We start from the raw sequence: 20,342 nt of genomic DNA, 5'->3' as shown, positions 1-20,342 counted from the left end.
GAAATATAGTTTTTTTTTTCCTTTCTTTTACCAGGAATGCTATTACCATACAGTACGCTAATTTGAGCAGAATTTTCTTCATCTTGTAAAGTGCTTTTATCATCATCGAATATCCCCTTTCCACGTCCCTTCGAAAGAGAGACGTTTTCAATTTTTTTCGCTTTTAATCTGACAAATATATATATATATATATAATTTTCATCTTTCAAACTTACTTGAAAAACATAGCATTTAAAAATGTATTTTGTTTCTTTTTATATAATTTTAAAGTAAAGTTACCAAAAAAAAATTTCTCCGAAAAATAAACTTATTTTATGTAAATGAAAATCTTTATTATGATTCAAGCATTTTTTGAGCGAAAGAACTTGAATCCAGAGATATTTTTCCTTTGACTAAAGCATTCAGAATAAAATTTTAAAATATTAAAATATTCAAGCTAGTAATATATTATTAACTCTTTCAACTAAAACTAGTCACTGAGAGAGTAAATATTTTCCTCCCGAATGGGATTAATTTTTCGTTTTCTACATTAATTCAAAACTACGATTCTTTTCACTTAATTTGAAATTTGAAAGAAATATGCATATTTGCCTACTTTTTTTTAATTAAAAAGATTAAATTTTAATATTAAAAATTTCTCTTTAAAATTCAAAATTATTTTTTTATGCACCACTTTGTTTTATTAAAAAAGGGGGAAAAATACTAGATTTAGAAGAAAAACACAAACACGAGGCTGTACTAGTAAGTAATTTATTGCGGTGTTCAAAGTTTTCAGAGGAACGAAAAATGGTTGTTTTTCTTCGTTATTTTCATCATCCTTTAGTAGATCATATTTCTTAAAAAATTTAAGGCATTCATTATTCTTTGAAGTAATTAGTAAAATTGGTTTTATTTTCAGTTGCAAAGTTAAAATATTTTCCCAATGTTGATTAACTAATGTTTCTGCAACAAATTTTTCCACTTTTAATTTAGAAATATGCATTTAAAATTTTTGAAAAACAAAACTTGTAGTATCTGAGTGCGTCTAATAAAGAATATTCCCAAAGTGTTATTCGAAAGCAGAACTTAATTCTTTAGTTAGGAAATAGTAATAAAAAATGTGTGTATAATTATATGTTTCTGGAACTATATAAAACTTATTACGAGGGAAATACGAGGCATACGAGGGAAAATAATTTTGGTAAAATTACCGATCTACATGGTAATGGCATTTCTGGTAAAAAAAAAAACACTGCACAATTCTGGTGTATAAAATCAAAATATACTGTATTAAATTTTTTTTTCGTTCAAATAATAACGGTTTACCAAAAGTGTTGGTTTTCAAAATTATAGTTCTTCCTACCACTTATTTGGTAAAAAATGCAGAACTGAAAAGTAAATGAACAAAAAAAAATTTTCGGTGTTCTAGGTCTTTAAGGCTACGTGATAAAATTACCAAGTTTTATCACTTATTATAAAACCATATTTTATTGTTAATTTCACTAAAGGCATTACCAAAGCTCTTCGATATACATTACCGAACGCTTTGGAAACAAGAAACTCGGTAAATTTAGCCATAATTTGAATATTTTATCCATACTTTCTTTCTCTCACAAGGGAAACTAGGGAAGTGTGACTCGCCAATTTTGAAATAAACTAGTGGGATGTATGCCTTATGAGGAATAATTTTGGGGGGCAACATTCGTTTCGGCCCATAGAAGGTCCTATGAGAGATAAAAAATTATTCAATATATAGAAAAATCGGTATTTTATTACTTCAATGCAGACTATTAGTTATTGTAATTATCTCATACTCCAATTAACTTTGTGGTACTTTCACGTACTATATAATGCATATTTATTGTCAAAATTGATTTCGAAAATTTTATATATCTGTAGTTTATCAGAAAAGCCTGGTAGGTAATTTAAATTAAAAAAATTGACATCAAATTTTTTTAATTTTTTCTTCCAAAAACCTTTCTAAATTAATTGGAGTATGTAAGTGCAAATCAATTAATTAATTAATAATTAATTAACAATTAATCAATAACTAATTAGAAAATTAATTAATACTCCACTTAATTACTAATTAATTGGATTATGAGACAGTTACAATAACTAATAGTCTGCATTGAAGTAATAGCATACCGATTTTTCTATATACTGAATTATTTTTTATCTCTCACAGGACCTTCTATGGACCAAAACAAATGTTAATTAATTTGATAATTAACAAACTAATTAATTATCCAGTAAATTGCAAATTAATTGGATTATGAGACAATTACAATAACTAATAGTCTGCATTGAAGTAATAAAATACCGATTTTTCTATATATTGAATTATTTTTTATCTCTCACAGGACCTTCTATGGGCCGAAACGAATGTTGCCCACTAAAATTATTTCTCATAAGGCATACATCCCACTAGTTTATTTCAAAATTGGCGAGTCACACTTCCCTAGTTTCCCTTGTCAGTGCAGTAACTATATAAAAATAGTGTTTACCTATCACTCTTGTACCTATACAATAATACCCATAGTACCTATTAAGGCATTTAATTAAGCATCACTGGCGTCGATAATAGTTTGGCGAATTTTTAAATGACTCACTGACAAACTATTGCCAAAATGTGTCTAATTTTCTTTGGTTCCTGGTTAATAATTTTGCGAGAGACGTGGTGGTTAAGGGGGTGAACCGGGCTCGAATCGCAGCAATGGTTAAAATTTGAATTCCGCACCTGGCTTACACCGACCACATTGCTAACATAAAAATATCCTCAGTGGTAAACGGATCATGTGTTAGAGCCTCCTTGCCGTCAGGCTAACCGTGGGTTTCCCTCGCCATGCAATGCAAATACGGGCTAATTCCATCAAAAAGTCCTCCGAAGGCTAGTTGGTTCCGATGCTTTATCCGAAAGTTTTCTTGTCTTCTGCGTTAGGTTCAAAGTTACATGATTACTGAACATTAAGTCGTAAATTCAAATTTGGGTCGGCTGTTCAAGACTGGTTATAAAATAAAAAGAAATATAAAATAAAAATAGTATATAATAAAATATGCAATGAAATATAAAATAAAGAAGTAATTAGTCTTTAAGGTCTTCTTTAAACACTTTATTTTATTCAAAATAAGTAGAATTCAGTTTTTTTTTTTATGTAAAAATCAACTTTTTCATTTTCTTAAATTTTATGTAATGCAACAATATATCAATGCATCGGGCATTAGAATTAAACTTCAATATCCGACTAATATAAGATTATCGATTCTGGGAAATAATTACATATTTTTAATTGAAGATAAAATATTAATATTTAAATAAACCGTTTGATTTTTTTAAAATTACTCAATAATTACTTTAAATGAGCCTTCAATATCTTACAATTACTTACATCTGTGTTTAGTTTTTAGAATGTAATTTTTATAATCATAAATATTGAATTTTGATTCCAATGGGTTATGTGTTAGCTAAAGTAAAACTCACCTTGAAACTCACATTTTTACATAAGTTATGAAACGCATTATGTTTTAATTTTAAAAGTATCTCTTTTAAAATTGAAACAAATTTTTTAACAAATAAATTTACCGGCCATCCTTTTGTATACTAACAAAAGTAGAGTGCTGCATTAATGATTTAGTGCTTATTGATCGGTTAATGCTTGTTTGACTTCAAAAACAAATATTTTTAATTACATGTTTATTAATTTTAAATATTTTTATTTGCTTTAAATCTTTTTAAATTATTTTTTTAAAGATAATATTTTTAGACGTAAAATTTCAGATAGTGATACTTCTTATTTTAAACGAAGTATAATTTTTAAGCATCATTAAGTTTTAATTTATTTAACAGCATTTCATAAGTATCTTTCTCATATTTTATGTTAGAACGGAATGAACTCCATATGAATATAACCATTGAATAAGATGGGTAAAATAATTCTTTGAATTAAATCTAATAATTTTTTTAAGAAACATAAATAAGAATTGTTATTCAAAACAGTTCACGAATATTAACTGCATATATTGAGATTTAAAAATATCATATTATGAAAACTAATCAAAATATGCTAAATACTTTCTCTCAAACTTGCAAACAATATCCTTATTTGTTGGAATGATGGTAATTATCGTAAATAAGCGGAATAATTGTAGAGAATGTATTTTCGTAGTAATTAAGACTTTACGCACTGGCGAGTTTTCGTTCTCATTTAAAATAGAACATAATTAGTAGATAGATATTAACAAGGATTTTATTACACATTAGATACATTTTAATAAGTTTCAATAATAAAATTCAAATAACAATCTTCAGTATTGCGAAATTAACAATAATAATCAACTCTTGGGGCTTAACCTGAAATGGTTTTTTGAATAGAGATGTTTTATTTATCTCAAAGGAAATATTGATGATTGAATAGTTTTCGAGGGAAAAAAATTTTAAAACGCAGTCTTATTTCTGAATAACACATTACTTAGCACGCTTTCATATCTCTTTAAAAAGGCAAATCTTAGAAAACAAATTACCTCTTTTGTACTAAAAAATAGAGATTAATAATTCTTGACTAAAAGAAAGGACTTAACTATTTTTAACACAGTGTGTCCAAGCTTGTAACACTTATTCAAAAAGAAAAAAAATACCAATATTACAAACCACCAGAATTGAATCGTGGTAGCTCAGGGTGGTGAGCTTTCGTCTCTCATTGAGGTGACAAAGGTTCGAACCCCAGCGGTGGCTTATCGGTACAAAATCTGCTCCCGACTCGCATTGACTACAGTACTGAAGTAAAATATCCTCAGTGGTAGACGTATCATTCGTTATAATCTTTTTAGCATTGAGCTCAGGAGATAGAGCGTTTACCTTCCTATGGCGGAGATTTGTTTCTCCGTCAGTAGCCGCCAACATTCGTATAGTGGAAAATAACTTTATACAGTCTCCAGGAAAGAATATACAAATTGTCTAGTGAAATTTAGATTTTATTATGCATATTCAGTGATATAGAGAATGGCCATTTCTTCATCAAAAAAAAAAAAAAAAGAAATCCCTTAAAGGGATGAAATCAGAATACCCTCTTATTGAGAGATCATACAGCCAGAATATCATTTCTGACTGTCAGAAATTGAGACTGGGGAGGCCCCTAAGGGCACTCCCAGTCTCCACAAATTTGAAGTTAAAAGTGAAAGTAATTATTCTTAACAGACATCGAAAGCATGGGTAGGAGATCCAAAATTGGCGAATTATCATAATATATCATAGCGAAAACAAAGCCAACTAGCATATCAATATTGCGTTTGGAAGAACACCTTGGCGATCACGAGTCTCCAACAAATTTATGAGAATTATTACAACCATGCAACTGAAACATTTAGCAGTTGGAAATTTAGAATAAAAAGTTATAAATAGATTTTTGTTTTCGATTAGAGGCGACAGTGAATTAATAAGTCTGCCTAGTAATGAAATAAAAAAAGTAACCGTTACATTGATGTATAAGAGAAGAATAAATATTTTCTTCTCATTTTAAAAGATTAAGTCTTTGATTTATTTTAAATGTAATTCTATTAATAAAAAAAAAGCTTAAGTAATGAAAGATATTTCAAGAGGATAGAAAATAAATATGTAATGCCAATTGTGGCATCACACTTCCAATGAGGGGAACTGGAATCGAATCCTAGCGATGGCTGGTCGATACGAATTCCGCATCCGACCACATCCCGCATTCGGCTTGCACCGACCACAATGCTGACGCAAAATATCCTCAATGGTTGAAGGATCATGAGTTAGAGTCCTTACTGTCAGGCTAGCCAGCGAGGTTTTCGTGTAGTGCAAATGCGAGTTAGTTCCATCAAGAAAAGCCCTCCACGAAGGCATATTTCTCCGAATAGTTGAGAAGGTACCCCTGTCTTCTGGATTAGGTTCAAAATTACAAGGCTACAGAGTTGAACATTAGTAGTTGCAAACCCAAAAAATTGGGTCGGCTGTTCAATGACGATTATAAAGTAAAACTAGGGGGCTCCGCCCCCTGCTCGCTACGCTCGCCAACCCCCAGAACTGTTTCGCAGTTCCATTGCATATTGCTTCGCAATCTTATAAAAACATTTTAACAAATTTAAATTTTAAAATAAAAATGCCAGATATTGAAATCAATTACTTAATGAAATTTATACACTTCTCTGCCCCCTTCACAATTATCTTTTCTTCGTGTAGCTGAGAAATTTGGAGCTGTAGCAGAGAATATATCTCAATAAGATCACCAAATGTACCATTGCCAATTTTATTTAGAAATTTAATACATTCCCATTAACTTTGCAAGGTTCGCATGTTTTGGGTAAGCGTCATTTTATGAGGATTTGTTTAGTGCTACTTCCTGTCTTCTCTAACATAAAATGCTTAGCATGACAAAAGTTACAAATAAAAGTCATAGATCCAATAGTAAAGGGGTCACAATCGTCATGAACAGTCAATGCAGATTTGTAAAAATCTCGAATTTGTAGAGGTGGCGATTCCCTTCGGCGAGAAATGCTTTCCCGTTTAGAATTCCGCCATTCATTTCTCTGACGTCTGCCAGAGATATTTCGACGCCTGATAGCAGGCATTTTATTTAGGCAGTAGGCACTAATTAAATAAAAATTGAACTAAATAACTAAGATATCGTTTTAAATCTCAAATCAAAATAATTGTTTGTAGAAAGTTTGCTTTGGTTTGAATATTCGCACGTTTGTTTTGGTTTGAATATTCGCACGATGCCATTGCCATTCTATTGTAACGAAACAAAAAATTTATCATGAAACTAAAAATTTATCAAAGGAACTAAAGATATTGAATTCTTTTTTTAAGAAATTCAATTCCGTTTTTTTTAATCCACTCTTATTTTTGTTTATCAATCTATTAATTCAGAAATGCTTTAAATCAAACGATGCTTACGGAAACAATGCTTATGCGAACTACCCGAAAAATGATTTGCTGAATTCTCATTGGTTGAAACTAAATTATTAATTTTATTAATTAAAGGAAATTTTCATAATTTGAGACCTTATTGCACATCTACATAACAATACCTTTAAAACGACACCTTATTTGTTTAATTCTGTTGCGTAGTTTAGCGAGACAAAATATTGCTACCCTATTAATATATAGATAAGGATATTCATACAAGAATGCACGGTCTTAGTTGCTAATTGGCTATATATATATATATATATATATATATATATATATATATATATATATATATATATATATATATATATATATATATATATATATATATATATATATATATATATATATATATATATATATATATATATATATATATATATATATATATATATATATATATATATATATATATATATATATATATATATATATATATATATATATATATATATATATATATATATATATATAATACCTTTTTTATTTTATAACCGTCGTTGAACAGCCAACCCAATTTTTGAGTTTACGACTACTAATGTTCAGTGCCGTAGTCTTGTAACATTGAACCCAATTCAGAAGACAAGGGTACCTTATTGCACAACTAACCACACACATTATTTTAAAGGGAAACTTTAGTTTCTGTAGATAAAAAGCAGCATTTGAGACAACCACAAGCACTCGTCAATTCATTATCCTTTGTAAACCATCATTGACTATGTCCAGAACGCGCCAACTTTGAAGTTTTAAGTAGATAAATCATTTAACGTATTGTTGGAGTGGTTTGTTACTCCTCTGAATACATTAAATTAACAGAATTAAGTTTCGGTCGTGTGTTGGCAACAGATATTTTCTTTTCAGATAACGTAAGTGACGTCATCCGTGCACATCATTATGGAATCTGTATATAAGGCATGCATTGTTGTAAGCATGTGTTCTTGTCTTGTCACTTCACTGTGCTGTTGTTTCCGGTGATGAACCAAAATTTTTGTTAAGCTGCATTTATGGTTAATATCTTCAGTTGTGCGTTGTATTGAGATGGTACTGTATGAAATAAAGAAATGTTTAAATCTTCAAATTTCTTTATGTGAGTTAACACTTTCACTCGCACTGTGCTTACTCCGCTAACGCATCAACACGTATGGTGTGAAGGCGCATCTTGGAGTAAACCTTTTTCCATTTTAAAAGTTTAGAGCTTTGATATGAGATTTAAAATAAGTAAAATTTTAAAAAATTTAGAATTTTGGAAATTTGAAAACTGAAAATATTGGTAAAATTTTTAAATTATTGTTAAGAAAAGTGTTCCTTTCAACATTTTTTAAAATTGTTCAGCATCAATTGTTCATCCTTAGTTTTTACAGAAACGGGTTTTTCAAGTAGACTAAAAAAGTGAAAATGAATATTTTTTCCTGAAATTTAAACGAAAAAAAACGTTAGTCGCATCACATTTGATAAAAATTTCTATGTGCGTCATAAACAGACTTCTAGTTTTTCGTTTTAGGTATAACAAAAAAAAAAATTTTTTTTTTTAATCTTTTTGGAAAAAAATATTTTAAAGTTTTATTTTGTACATCCTATTTTCGTTTTAATGTGATCTCCCCCCCCCTTTCTTTCTAATAATATGAAATGGAGTAAAAATAAAAAATGGAGTATAATTGTTAAAAAATACATGTTTTTGAAGTAGTTTGAAATAGAGAAAATTATATCTCTTATACGTAAAATAGTAAACCGTATCACTTTTGAAATAAAGTTTCTCGAATATTTTACTTTGAGATCAACTTCTTAAAAAAATTGACATTACCTTGAGGAATGAAATACTTTGACAAATTTAAGCCACAGATGACATAGCGTGCTTTTTGTCGTTAAGAACCTTTCGCTTAGTCTAAAAAATAATATTGTAACAAAAGTCATGACATTTAGTGTTTTGTACCAAGTGACTCTATTCAAAGAAAAAAGTCGATTGTAATGCTTTTTATTGACTTTATATTATTAATGTATTTAAAGCTTAGCTACAATACATTTGCAAATGCATAAATGGTATTTTATTTTTATTATTCATAGTTCACTGTCAGCCTTTCAACTAAATATCCAAAAAAATAAAATGAAATTTTGCTATTTAAATATATATATTACTATTTGTACTCAGTAATTGAGATATCGAGTCCAAGTTTAATTCCCACATAAAAACAATTCTTCTGGGTTATTTGGCGTATGTTGCGTGCCCGCACATTTCAGTGCATATATTTCAAATAAAAAAAGTATGAAATAGTATTTAGCTCATAAAATATGCATTAAAAACTATAAATTAATGTAAAATATTAAAATTATGAAGAAAACTTTTATTTTGAACGTAAAAATACCTAGTCATTTTGATGAAAGCTATTAACGAATCCTTTTATAAGTTATCAAAAACCATTGAAGTTTAACTATAATAAATTACCCGTTTTTTTAATTTTTGTTAAAACTCGCTTAATCTCTCCGGTTTGTCTATACGTAAAACCAAATACTCTGGCATAGTTCTCAACTTAATTTAATTCGTTGTTGGAAATTTCATGAATGTGATTTTTTTTTCTCCAAGCTTTTCAAAAATGTTGACAATAAACTTTGATTCTTTTAACAGATAGAATACAAAAAAGTAGATAAATATCTTAACAACCTATGTTTTTTAAAACAAAATTTTTCTCGATGACTGTGGTCGCACTAACACTTACAGCGTCATAAAAGCCATATTTATACTGTCTGATCAATGTTGTTTATGCAATGTTGTTTATGTTGTTATGCAATGTTGTTATGTTGTTTATCTTTCGCCTTTTGCTCTTCCACTTTCTAATTCATTCATAGTTGTTTTTTTCCCTTAAATGTTGAAATTTTCCGATATTTTACTCTCTCAAAGCTACAGATTTTTTTAAAATGATATTATTAATCTATTTTTGTCGAAATGCGGGAGACTAAAAACGTTTTGTATAACAGGGGGGTCTCGTCAATGTTGCGACAAACTTCTAAAACAGTTAGGGTACGGCATCAAAAATTAAAATAGCTTAGGAATCCATGTGCGGAAATGTCGTCATACGCCACTAGGGCCACTTCCCTACTATGAACTATCTCTTCTTGTGTTTCTGAACAAGTCATAATTGTGAAACGTCCTACTTGTATACGACTGCATTTCCGGGCATGGGTTCCTATGCGATTTTAGTTCTGAAGATGTGCCCATACACCCTTAAAAGTTTGCCCCACATTTACGCAACCTCTGTTTTATAATATAACGCTTTTAAAATATAAACGTTGCAGTTTTATTTTAAGGAAGTTAATATCTTATATAGTTTGACAAAAAATAGTCTCTCTTTCTCTCTTCGTATGCCTGTTAAGGCAAAGGGGTGCGATTGTTCTTGTTTTCCAGTGGCGCCATCTATGGCCAAGAATTCGACTTCTGCAACACCCATACGTCACACCCGTTTATAGGGCGGACCCATTCATACAACCATTTACTCATGCAACCATTTATTCATCCACAGATCGTAATTTTTACCTGAATCAGATAACGATCAATCTCCAATTCAGTGCCTCCAGAGGTATTGTTTTTGTTATGGGAACATAGAGGACTTTGCAACTCGATAGATGTTAAGTGCATCAGTCACCCTTTTACTACACGGGGAGTCTTCGGCCGGCGGGGTTCGAACCCACGAAGTCTCGGACATGGGTCCAGCGCCCTACTGACCAGGCTATCCCGGCCAAATAATAGTTTAAAAATGTCTTTTAAAAGTATCTGTAGCTTTAAGGGCAAAACTAAGCTCAGATTAGAAATCCCGACCTTCGAATTGGGCAAGATAAAGTATTTGTATAAATGCAATTTCAATAATATATTCAATTTCATTTTGCATAATTCAATTTGTATGAATGCAACAAAAATTTCTCCCACTGTGTAATGAATTATATTTGAAAATGAAGTTTAAACTTAGGATTGTAGTATCTGTGACACAATAAGAAAAATTAGCGGAACGATAATTTATTCGTTAACGCTATTAAATGATAACGTTGTATCATTATAATAGTTAGAAGTAGAAATGGTTTTTATCTCTTTTGAATTAAGTTTCTTATATTTTTGAATTTTCAATTGAAATGATGAGATTTATATCTGGTAATAGCTACTATTTCTCTCTCTGCTTGTTACTTCCGATTCAAGCACGAGCTTATGAAATATAGATCTCGAGAGAGATAAATAAATTTTCCTTTAGTAATGAATAAAAAATTAAGTAATGAAAAATAAGTAATTAGTTATGAAAAAAAAAGTGAGAGAAAAAAAACGTGAAAAAGATTTAAAATTGTAATAACTTTCGAGCAAAAAGGAAATTAAAACAAAATCTTTGTGTTATGCTCATGAATAAAAATGTTCCTTTCAATACAGCAATTTTCAACATGGTAGTTGCATTTCTATAGGCTGTAGAGCACCAGCGTATTATTTTTCTAACATTTAATAAGTCTCTATCCAATTTTTGAATATTACTTTATTTTTCTATTCCTTTGTTTTCCTTGAGCACTTCGTTAAATAATTTTCCATTTACTTGCCATTAATCATGAATCCCAAACACTATCTGTAGGGTATCTACCACTATAAAAGTGCAATTACAATTCACTAGTATATAAGACATATTAACTCAATTCTATGATGGGGTACCTTTTCATAGATGAAGGTTGACATTGTCGAATTCTACTCTTCCCATATTGGTGACCCGGACGTGATATGAACATGACTACCTTGACGGAAACTCCCACTTTGATAATAACACTCCTATCTTGACAGTAACGCCCACTTCGATCTGAACACGTCTACTTCGATGGATAGTCCACATTGAACAGTTGACGTGGTACTTGTGACGGCGATACTATTCACCTCCTCTCGGTGTTGCTACTCAGTCTCGATCACACGTCGGCTTGCATACACTCGATTGCTAATGGCAACACAGGAGCAACAGTGACCATGAACTTAATACAGCTCTCCCGGTTTCTCACAAAACAGCAATGAATCAACTAGTGTTATCTGTTCATCGGATTCTGTCACAGCTATAATTCTGGTTGGGAGTACTTTAGTGTGTCTACCACTGTAAAAATACAATTCCAAATCACTAGTATATAAGACGTGTAAACTCGATTCTACCTTTTCATAGATGAAGGTTGACATTGTCGATAACAAGTCACCCTACATTGGTGACCCGGACAGGGACTTATTTTATGTTTGGTTATTCTGTAAATTCGTAACATTATTGATGATTACTCGCTTTTTTCATTAGAAAGTTTTCTCTTTTCGTATCATTATTGACAAATTCCTGATATTTTTATTAGGAAATTTTCACTTTTCTTATCATTATTAATGAATCAGTACATTAAAGAATGCCTGTTTTTCTTAATAGCAAAGAGATCTGTGATCCTCAAGGTGCTGGTGGAATTCCCATGTGTCCGCAATGTGATAGACGCTGTGATTACTGGGAGCTGAAAGAAGGATGCTTGTTTAGCAGAGTAAGTAGGACCTCTCGAATTCAGCTTAGCTTGTCCGTAACTCCACCAAAATAAAACTTGACAGCTCTGTAGCTTGGAATTTTGGGGACTTCCTTTTCTGATATTTCCTGGAACGGATTAAAAATTTAAATAAACTAATAAATTTTCAATTATAAATTGTTTAGTTTTATGTAAACTAATTATTTAACTTTATGTAAACTAATTATTTAACTTCATGTAAACTCCTATTTTTTGTTAAAAAAAAAAGGAAGAAAAAAACATCCCTCTCACTTTTTCCTGCTTGGGATCGACTTTGGCATGATTCGTGTTTCTTTAATGTATATTTTTTATTAAAAGACAAAATTCAAATGTAAATTATCACAAAATACAAATTAAATTGTCCCGCAGTGGACTGATCGTTAAGACACGGTTCCCAGCAGATCACCGAAGTCAAGCATCACTGGCTGCGGTCAGTGTGCGGGTGGGTGACCACTTGGATCAGTCTGCGTCGGGACCGAGGGTGTGCGGTATTGGTCCTCGTTAAACTGTGCTACCGTAAAGTGCTCGACTTCGCGCGCAGGTCGTCGGGCTACCGAAGCGGGGGTGCCATCCCCTCCTCAGAGGATCAAAATTGTGATGGCATGTCTTTGGATCATCCTCTGGGATGTTTCCCAGACCTTCGCCAATAGCCCATTGTGCAGCTCTAGTGCGACGTAAATTAACAACAACAACAAATTAAATTAGTTACAATACATTGCTACGATCCGTGGTGGCTCAGGGGATAGAGCGTTCGCCCTCCAATGAAGTGAACTGGGTTCAAATCTCTCAGAGATGGCTAATAGATACGAGCCTCACATCCGGCCTGCTCCGACCACAGTGCTGACGCAAAAATATCCTCAGTGGTAGATGAATCATGGGTTAGGGTCCCCTTACAGTCAGGCTAACTGTGGAGTCTTCGCGATTTTTATCTCTATGTAATGCAAGTGCTGGTTAGTTCCATCACAAAGTTCTCCACGAGGGAAAATTTCTACCAATACCTACCTGATCCAGGAGCTCCCCTGTCTTCTGGTTTGGGTTCAAAATTACAAGTCTACTGTGTTGAGCACTTGTAGCTGTAAACCCAAAAAATTGGGTCGTCTGTTCAATGACGGTTATAAAGTAAAATACATTGCTACACTTAATTCCGGTACATTACTACTATTAATTGCATTAGATACTGTAATTATGTACATTACATTGCTACAGAAAAGCACGAAATTAATGCATAAATAAGTTATTAAGTTAGGTATTTGTACTTCAGAAGTTTTGTCCAATCGAAGATTTGTCAACTCGAACTTATGCCATCGATATTTTGGGCAGCAAAGTTTAGGCAGTGAAGTTTTGACCACTACCAGTTGGACCTTAGTACAACAATTAGATTACAACTGGTTGTGAAGCAAAATTATCCGAGTTATTATTAGGTGAATTAAATTATTTTTAAAGATCGTGAAATTATCTTAAGCAATTTTTTGGCACTGTTTGTCACATACTGTACTGCACTGTTAAGAAGTATTATTTAAAAGTATTTTTAAAGTCGTTTATTAGTACAAAGTGTTTACTATTAACTATCAACTACCATACAGTTAGTAAACAAATTCTTCCCGTAGAAAATTGCAACGAGAGAAAATTAAGCTTTAGATCAAACTGTGTCACATTTTGCCATGGATAAAAATAATTTCACGTTCATTTTTACATGAAATCACTTAATAAATATCAGTCATAATTTTTAAGATTTTGGAACAATTTAAGCAACCATTTGTCGCTACTTATCAGCGAATGAGAACAATCGTATAACTTTAAAAAAAATCTCATTTTGTAGATAATAAACATTAATCAAGCATTTTAATAAAGTGATTTGTGTCTACGGCAGATTATCCCAGCATCGAAAAGTGATTTGGTCGTGACGAAATATTTTGACACCACTAAATTCGGAGAAGACTTTTACTAAAAAACAACAGTACTGAACAACATTTCTAGTAAATTTTAAAAAAAAGAAATATTAATGACACACATGATTATATTTCAGATTGTGCATTTGTTTGATAATTCGGCAACTGTTGGGTTTGCAGTTTTCATGTCATTATGGGGTGAGTATAAGTCAATTTAATTAATTTTTAAATTTTAAATACTTAAAAAATTAGACTACAGTGAAAAAACTGCTCTGGAATTATGCTCCTGGAAGAACTACTTCAAATTCTAGTTCACAAAATCACAATATGCTTACAATAAATTTCTCTACATTTCAAATAAATCAAGAATTGATTTTTGCGTTTTAGGTTAAATTTCAAAAAAGTAGTTGAAATATGTGCTTTAAAAATTATTTCAAATCAGTACAATTTTTTTATGTTCATAAAATACAAAAAAAAATTTAATCTGAATCGATGTTTTCGTTTATTCTTTCTGGAACATTTTGAAATAAAATTATATACTAATTGCACTAAAATAGCATAACTAAAAGAAATTTCTTGATATTATTTTTAAATAAAACTTGGTTCTTGGTTTAACCATTCAACATTCTGTATTTAACCATTTTCGCATAGCTTTAGTTATGGGCAATTTAACATTTTTGCTATAGGCATTATCATAGAATATTATCATATTACATGATACAGAAAACAAATTCAAAACTTTAACAAATTTAGCAAATTTTCAGCGAATTAATTAATTTTAAAATTTTAGGTTAAATTAGTTGAAATATGCTCTACAAATTGTTGTAAATCATTAATAAAAAGCGTAAAATAAAATTACATAAAAGTACATAAAATAAAAATTAAAAATTGAATCTGAATAGATGTTTTCATTTATATATTTATTCTGTGATATTTTGAGATAAAATTAAATACTAATTACACTAAAATAGCATAGTTAAAAAAAGAGGAATTGTATGCTATTATTTTAAAATAAATATAAATAAATTACATACTAATTGCACTAAAATAGCATAACAAAAAAAAAGAATTGCTTGATATTGTTTTTAAATAAAATTTAGTTCTAGGTTTAACCAATCAATATTCTAGGTTTAACCATTTTAGCATAGCTTTAGTTATGGGCAATTGAACATTTTAGTTGTTGGCTTTATCATATAATATTATCATATTACATAATAAAGAACACAAATTCAAAGCTTTAACAAATTTAGCATAGCTTCAGCGAAATAATTATTGGAAAATTTGTTTTACAAAGAAAACCATTCATTTTCCAGCTATAGCGATTTTCACATAAATTTTTACCATAGGCGATTGAACAATTTATAAGATAAAGAAAACAAATTTCTTAACTTTAGCCATTTTAAAGAAACGAAAATTTAGAAAAAGGCACTTAAAAAAATTTGATTGAAATTTTAAAATAAATGATCTATGCTCAACTTTTGATCTAAAGAATTTAATAAATTGATATCCCAAATTAAGAATTGAAATAAAAAAATTTGAAATTGAGACAAAAAAAATCTTCGGTGCATAGTCTTTGATATAAGGAATTTAATAGATATTCCAAAATTAATATTCAAATAAAAAATTTTAGGATTGAGATAAAACACATCAATCTATATACTATAACCTTTAATCTGACGAAGAATTTAGTAGATATTCCAGATCTTATATTGAGATTTAAAAAATTTAGGAGTGAGTTAAAGAAATCAATACCTTTGAATCTTAGGAATTTAATAAAAATCCCAGGTTTAGGATTGAGATTAAAAAAAATGATTTATGCATAACCTTTTATCTAAGGAATTTAATAAATAAATTAAAATAAAAGTTGCATTTCATATAAAAGTTAAAAATTTCATTAATTTTATTAACTTATGTACATTTTATTTTAAGGAAATGCATCTGTTTTAAAACAGCAGATCCAAAAATCCCTTACAATTTCCGAAGTAAACAAATATTCAAAACCATTTCAGCATATAAAGTTGAATTCACATTATATTTTAAATTTTACTCATGATTGTTTATTCTACATTCATATGTTTCTCTAGATCACTATCTCACGAAGAATGTATAGAAATTTTATTAAAGTTATTATATTTTAAAACAAATTGAAAAGCTATTTTTAACTTCAAAGAAACACATTCTTCTATATATGCATTTCTTATTGTTCTTTCACGAAATCTGTTTCTAGTATTTGATTTGATCCTTTTAAACTTCAAATAACTCCTGTCTAGTTCAAATATTGAAAATAACTGCAATACAAAAGGAATTCAATATTTTCTTAGAATGAATTTTGCTTTTAATAATTAGAAAAACTTTAATATTAAATGTTCGATAAGACATAGATCAATTCTCGAATTTAAACTTTGTACTGATTTTTGAGATTGTATAGCTTTGTAAATAAAAACAAATCTTTTTAATAAAAACATTTTATTAAAAAGATACACTTTAATTTCGCAAATCATTTACTTAAATTAGAACTTCCAGCAACATTTTTATACTTTAAATTTCCATATATTAGTCTATCTGTACCTGACTATTCCATCTATACACTTAATTAATTGGTTTTCGCCATATTGTTCGCTTTTTTTGCGTTTTAATTAGCTAAAGGCAGGCTTTCTAAGTTTAATAGTTGACTGTTGCCAAAATATACTCAAAGATTGAAACTTGGAATTTTCAACCTCTGAGATCTCCGAAATTTAATTACTTGACAAAATTGATTGATATTGCTTCGTTAAGTGAAACTAAAATAAGATATTTTTTCCAAAAAAATCTTAATTTTTCAGAAATGAGAAAAAGAAAAAAACTCACCTTACACTCAGTTTATCTGCTGTGAAAAATATTTTATTTTAACATACGAAACATGGGCTTTAACTGAATTTTTTTAATGATGTTAAAGAAAGCAAGTAGGAGTAGAAATGTGATGTGGACAGCAGTATTAAGAAGAAATGGGATGTAGACAACAATAAATACTTTCAAAATACATTTTTTAAAGATTTTTACTTGTTTATTTAGTTATTTTTCACGATTTGAACTATTTTTGAGGCAAAACGCTAAACGATGATATTGCCTAAAAAAATATCAATCCAAAAAAAGAAAAAAAAACACCACACTAAGCAAAACTTACTTGTTTTAAGACTTTAAACAAGAAGAAAAAAGAGTCCCGCAGTGGACTGATAGTTAAGACACGGTTCCCAGCAGATCACCGAAGTCAAGCATCACTGGCTGCGGTCAGTGTGCGGGTGGGTGACCACTTGGATCAGCCTGCGTAAGGACCGAGGGTGTGCGGTATTGGCCCTCGTTAAACTGTTCTACCGTAAAGTGCTCGACTTCCCGTTCAGATCATCGGGCTACCGAAGCGGGGATGCCATCCCCTCTGCAAAGGATCAAAATTGTGATGGCATGTCTTCGGATCATCCACAGGGATGTTTCCCAGACCGTCGCCAATAGCCCATTATGCAGCTCTAGTGCGACGTAAATGAACAACAAAAAAGGAGATTAAATTAATCTACTTGCGACTGTTATCAGGAATATATTAAAATAAAAAAATATTGCTACATTAACAAAGTTTCTACTAATTTTGTTACACTGATTAAATATTATTTTTTTCTATTTATAGTATTTCAACTTTAAAAAGAGAATTCTAGATTTATATGAGAAGAAAATAATTCATTAGTAAAAATAACATCCATTTCAAATGATGCAAATCTTCCTCACAAAAACCTAAAGTCAAAAAAAAAAAATTCATAGAAATTTTCGAGAAAATTTGAAGAAAAAAACAAAAAAACAAATTAAATAGAATATTGAACAAATATGTGATAAAAAAAATCTTGTTTTTAGTAAACGTTAAATCTCGTACTGAATTCTTCATGTAGTTTTTCTTTTAAAGCGTTTTATTTGCCTAAATTCTTATTTTTATAACAAATATAGATAGTTTAAACCGTCGAAACTAAGTAGAAATTTCGTATATTTACATAGTTGTGTATTTTTTATCTTGCTAAAAAAGTATTTATTTTCTTAATAATTTTTCATGGATTTTGTTGGATTTTTATAGATATTTTAAACTATTTTAGCTACTATGTTTATGGAGTTTTGGAAAAGAAAACAAGCAACATTAGCCTGGGAATGGAATTTAGCTGATTTAGATTATGGAATGGTATGTTTATATTAACATTTTTATTAATAAGACTTAAAACAATATAGACAAAGGAAGAGTTTGTTAAAATTAATACTTCTTAAGTGCTTTTCAAAATGTTGTAAACTCTTAAATTGCACTTTTTATAATAGTTTAACAAATAATACTTACAATTAGATTACAAAATGATGTATTTTTTTTAATTTTATGAATTAGAATCTAATCGAATCTAAATGACTGACAATTCAAAAAATCAGTTAACGAAAAAGGGTAATAAATATAAATGAACGATTTACAGCATTCTGCCAATGAAACAAAGTATATGGATTACACGTTTGGCAACAAAGAGCGCTGCTAACAGAGAAAAACTGTAAAAAAGAACTTACTAATAACCACCATTTTTAGCAATAATGTGGGGTAGTATGAGGACAAAATTACCAGTTTAGGTGATCTGACAGATATCAAAGACCATTTTTACAGCTTCCTAATCAGTAGTGCCATCTGTAGACAAACTTTGAATCTAATTTTAAAATTTGATGGTAAACGATAACCGGCATATTATACCGAATGCAGCCAACCGTACTTTTCTATCCCCTTCAATATCGCTTCTTTACTTTCTTACATCGACCATTTTTTTGGACACGTGGATCAACATTCTAATACCGTTCACGTTAGTTTAATATTTAATAGTTTTCTTTAATTTTTTTAATGCTTCTTTAATGATGGCATTCTTTATTCGATTGCTCAAAAATATAAAATTTCAGAACAATTACTCCAATATCTTTCAAAATAGGTTTTTGTTTGCAAAGAATGTATTAAAAGTGCTATCTTAAGATTAATCTTAAGTCTCTAAGTTAGTCTCGAAAAGTTCAGTTAAAACTTTTAACTTCTATAAAATAGACTTGTTTTTTTTTTTTTAATAAGGCTTTAAAACTATTTTAATTATACTCTACTTTCAACTAAACCCGCTTTCCTCAGGGGTAGATGGATCATGGGTTAGAGTCCCCTTGCCGCCAGGTTAACCATGGGAGATTTTCATGGTTTTCATCTCTATGTAACGCAAATGCTGGTTAATTCCATTAAACATTCCTCCACGAAGGCAAAGTTTCTCCCTGTAGAGTTCTTTCATCTTCTGCATTGGGTTCAAAATTACAAGGCTACGGAGTCAAACTTTGGGGGTCGTAAACTCAAAATTGGTTTGGCTGTTCAACGACTGTTATAAAATAAAATAATTGTGTTAAAAATTTCTTTTAAATTAATATGAATTACAAACCAAAATTCTCATCAAATAATGATAGTTCTTTATGCTAATTTAGCTTAATGAAGAAGAAAAAGAAACTACTGCTCCTAACGTTTCAAAACTGCTAAATAATTACTACTTAAAATTTTAATTGTATTTCTGTTTATTTCTCTAAACAAGTTAAGCAATAAAAAGGACAAAGTATTAGTTTGAAACCATCATGATTCACAGTTTTAGAGAAATTCTGTCTAATAACCGAATATCAATAAAGTATCAGTTAGAATGAAAATCATTTATCATTTTGACAGCATGTGTACCTCTTGTTGTTATTTTGGGAGTCTTTAAAATTCAAAAGGAATTCTTCATAATTTCCTCATCATTAGAATTCTTCATAATTCACAGGAAGATTCTGATATAATTACAGAAGATAAATTGTGTGCTAGTCTGTGCTCACTATTAGTTAAAAAAATAACCACATTTATGAAGGATTTCATCAAAAGTAAATCAAACATAGGGCGATTCTTTCGTTACGTGTGTTACTTTTACACGACATATTTCAACTTTAACACTTATTATAATAAACTTGCTAGATACTTTTTATGT

The 20,342-nt window shown here is 29.8% G+C and overlaps 1 protein-coding gene across 4 annotated transcripts in view; it reads left to right on the top strand.

Annotated features, from left to right (window-relative positions):
• Positions 1–20,342, top strand: part of LOC107442862 (anoctamin-4) — a 346,119-nt gene that overhangs the window by 253,908 nt on the left and 71,869 nt on the right. For all 4 annotated transcript variants that reach the window (XM_087168997.1, XM_071181276.2, XM_071181277.2 and 1 more), the window contains 3 exons: positions 12,316–12,421; positions 14,466–14,526; positions 18,438–18,520. In XM_087168997.1, coding sequence (XP_087025123.1) covers positions 12,316–12,421; positions 14,466–14,526; positions 18,438–18,520 — 250 coding nt within the window. The remainder of the gene's footprint in view (positions 1–12,315; positions 12,422–14,465; positions 14,527–18,437; positions 18,521–20,342) is intronic.

Source organism: Parasteatoda tepidariorum, chromosome 8, assembly GCF_982258835.1.
Source record: "Parasteatoda tepidariorum strain Cologne lab strain chromosome 8, Ptep-v5.0, whole genome shotgun sequence".
Lineage (NCBI taxonomy): Eukaryota > Metazoa > Arthropoda > Arachnida > Araneae > Theridiidae > Parasteatoda > Parasteatoda tepidariorum.
This window is presented reverse-complemented; position numbering and strand designations above follow the sequence as displayed.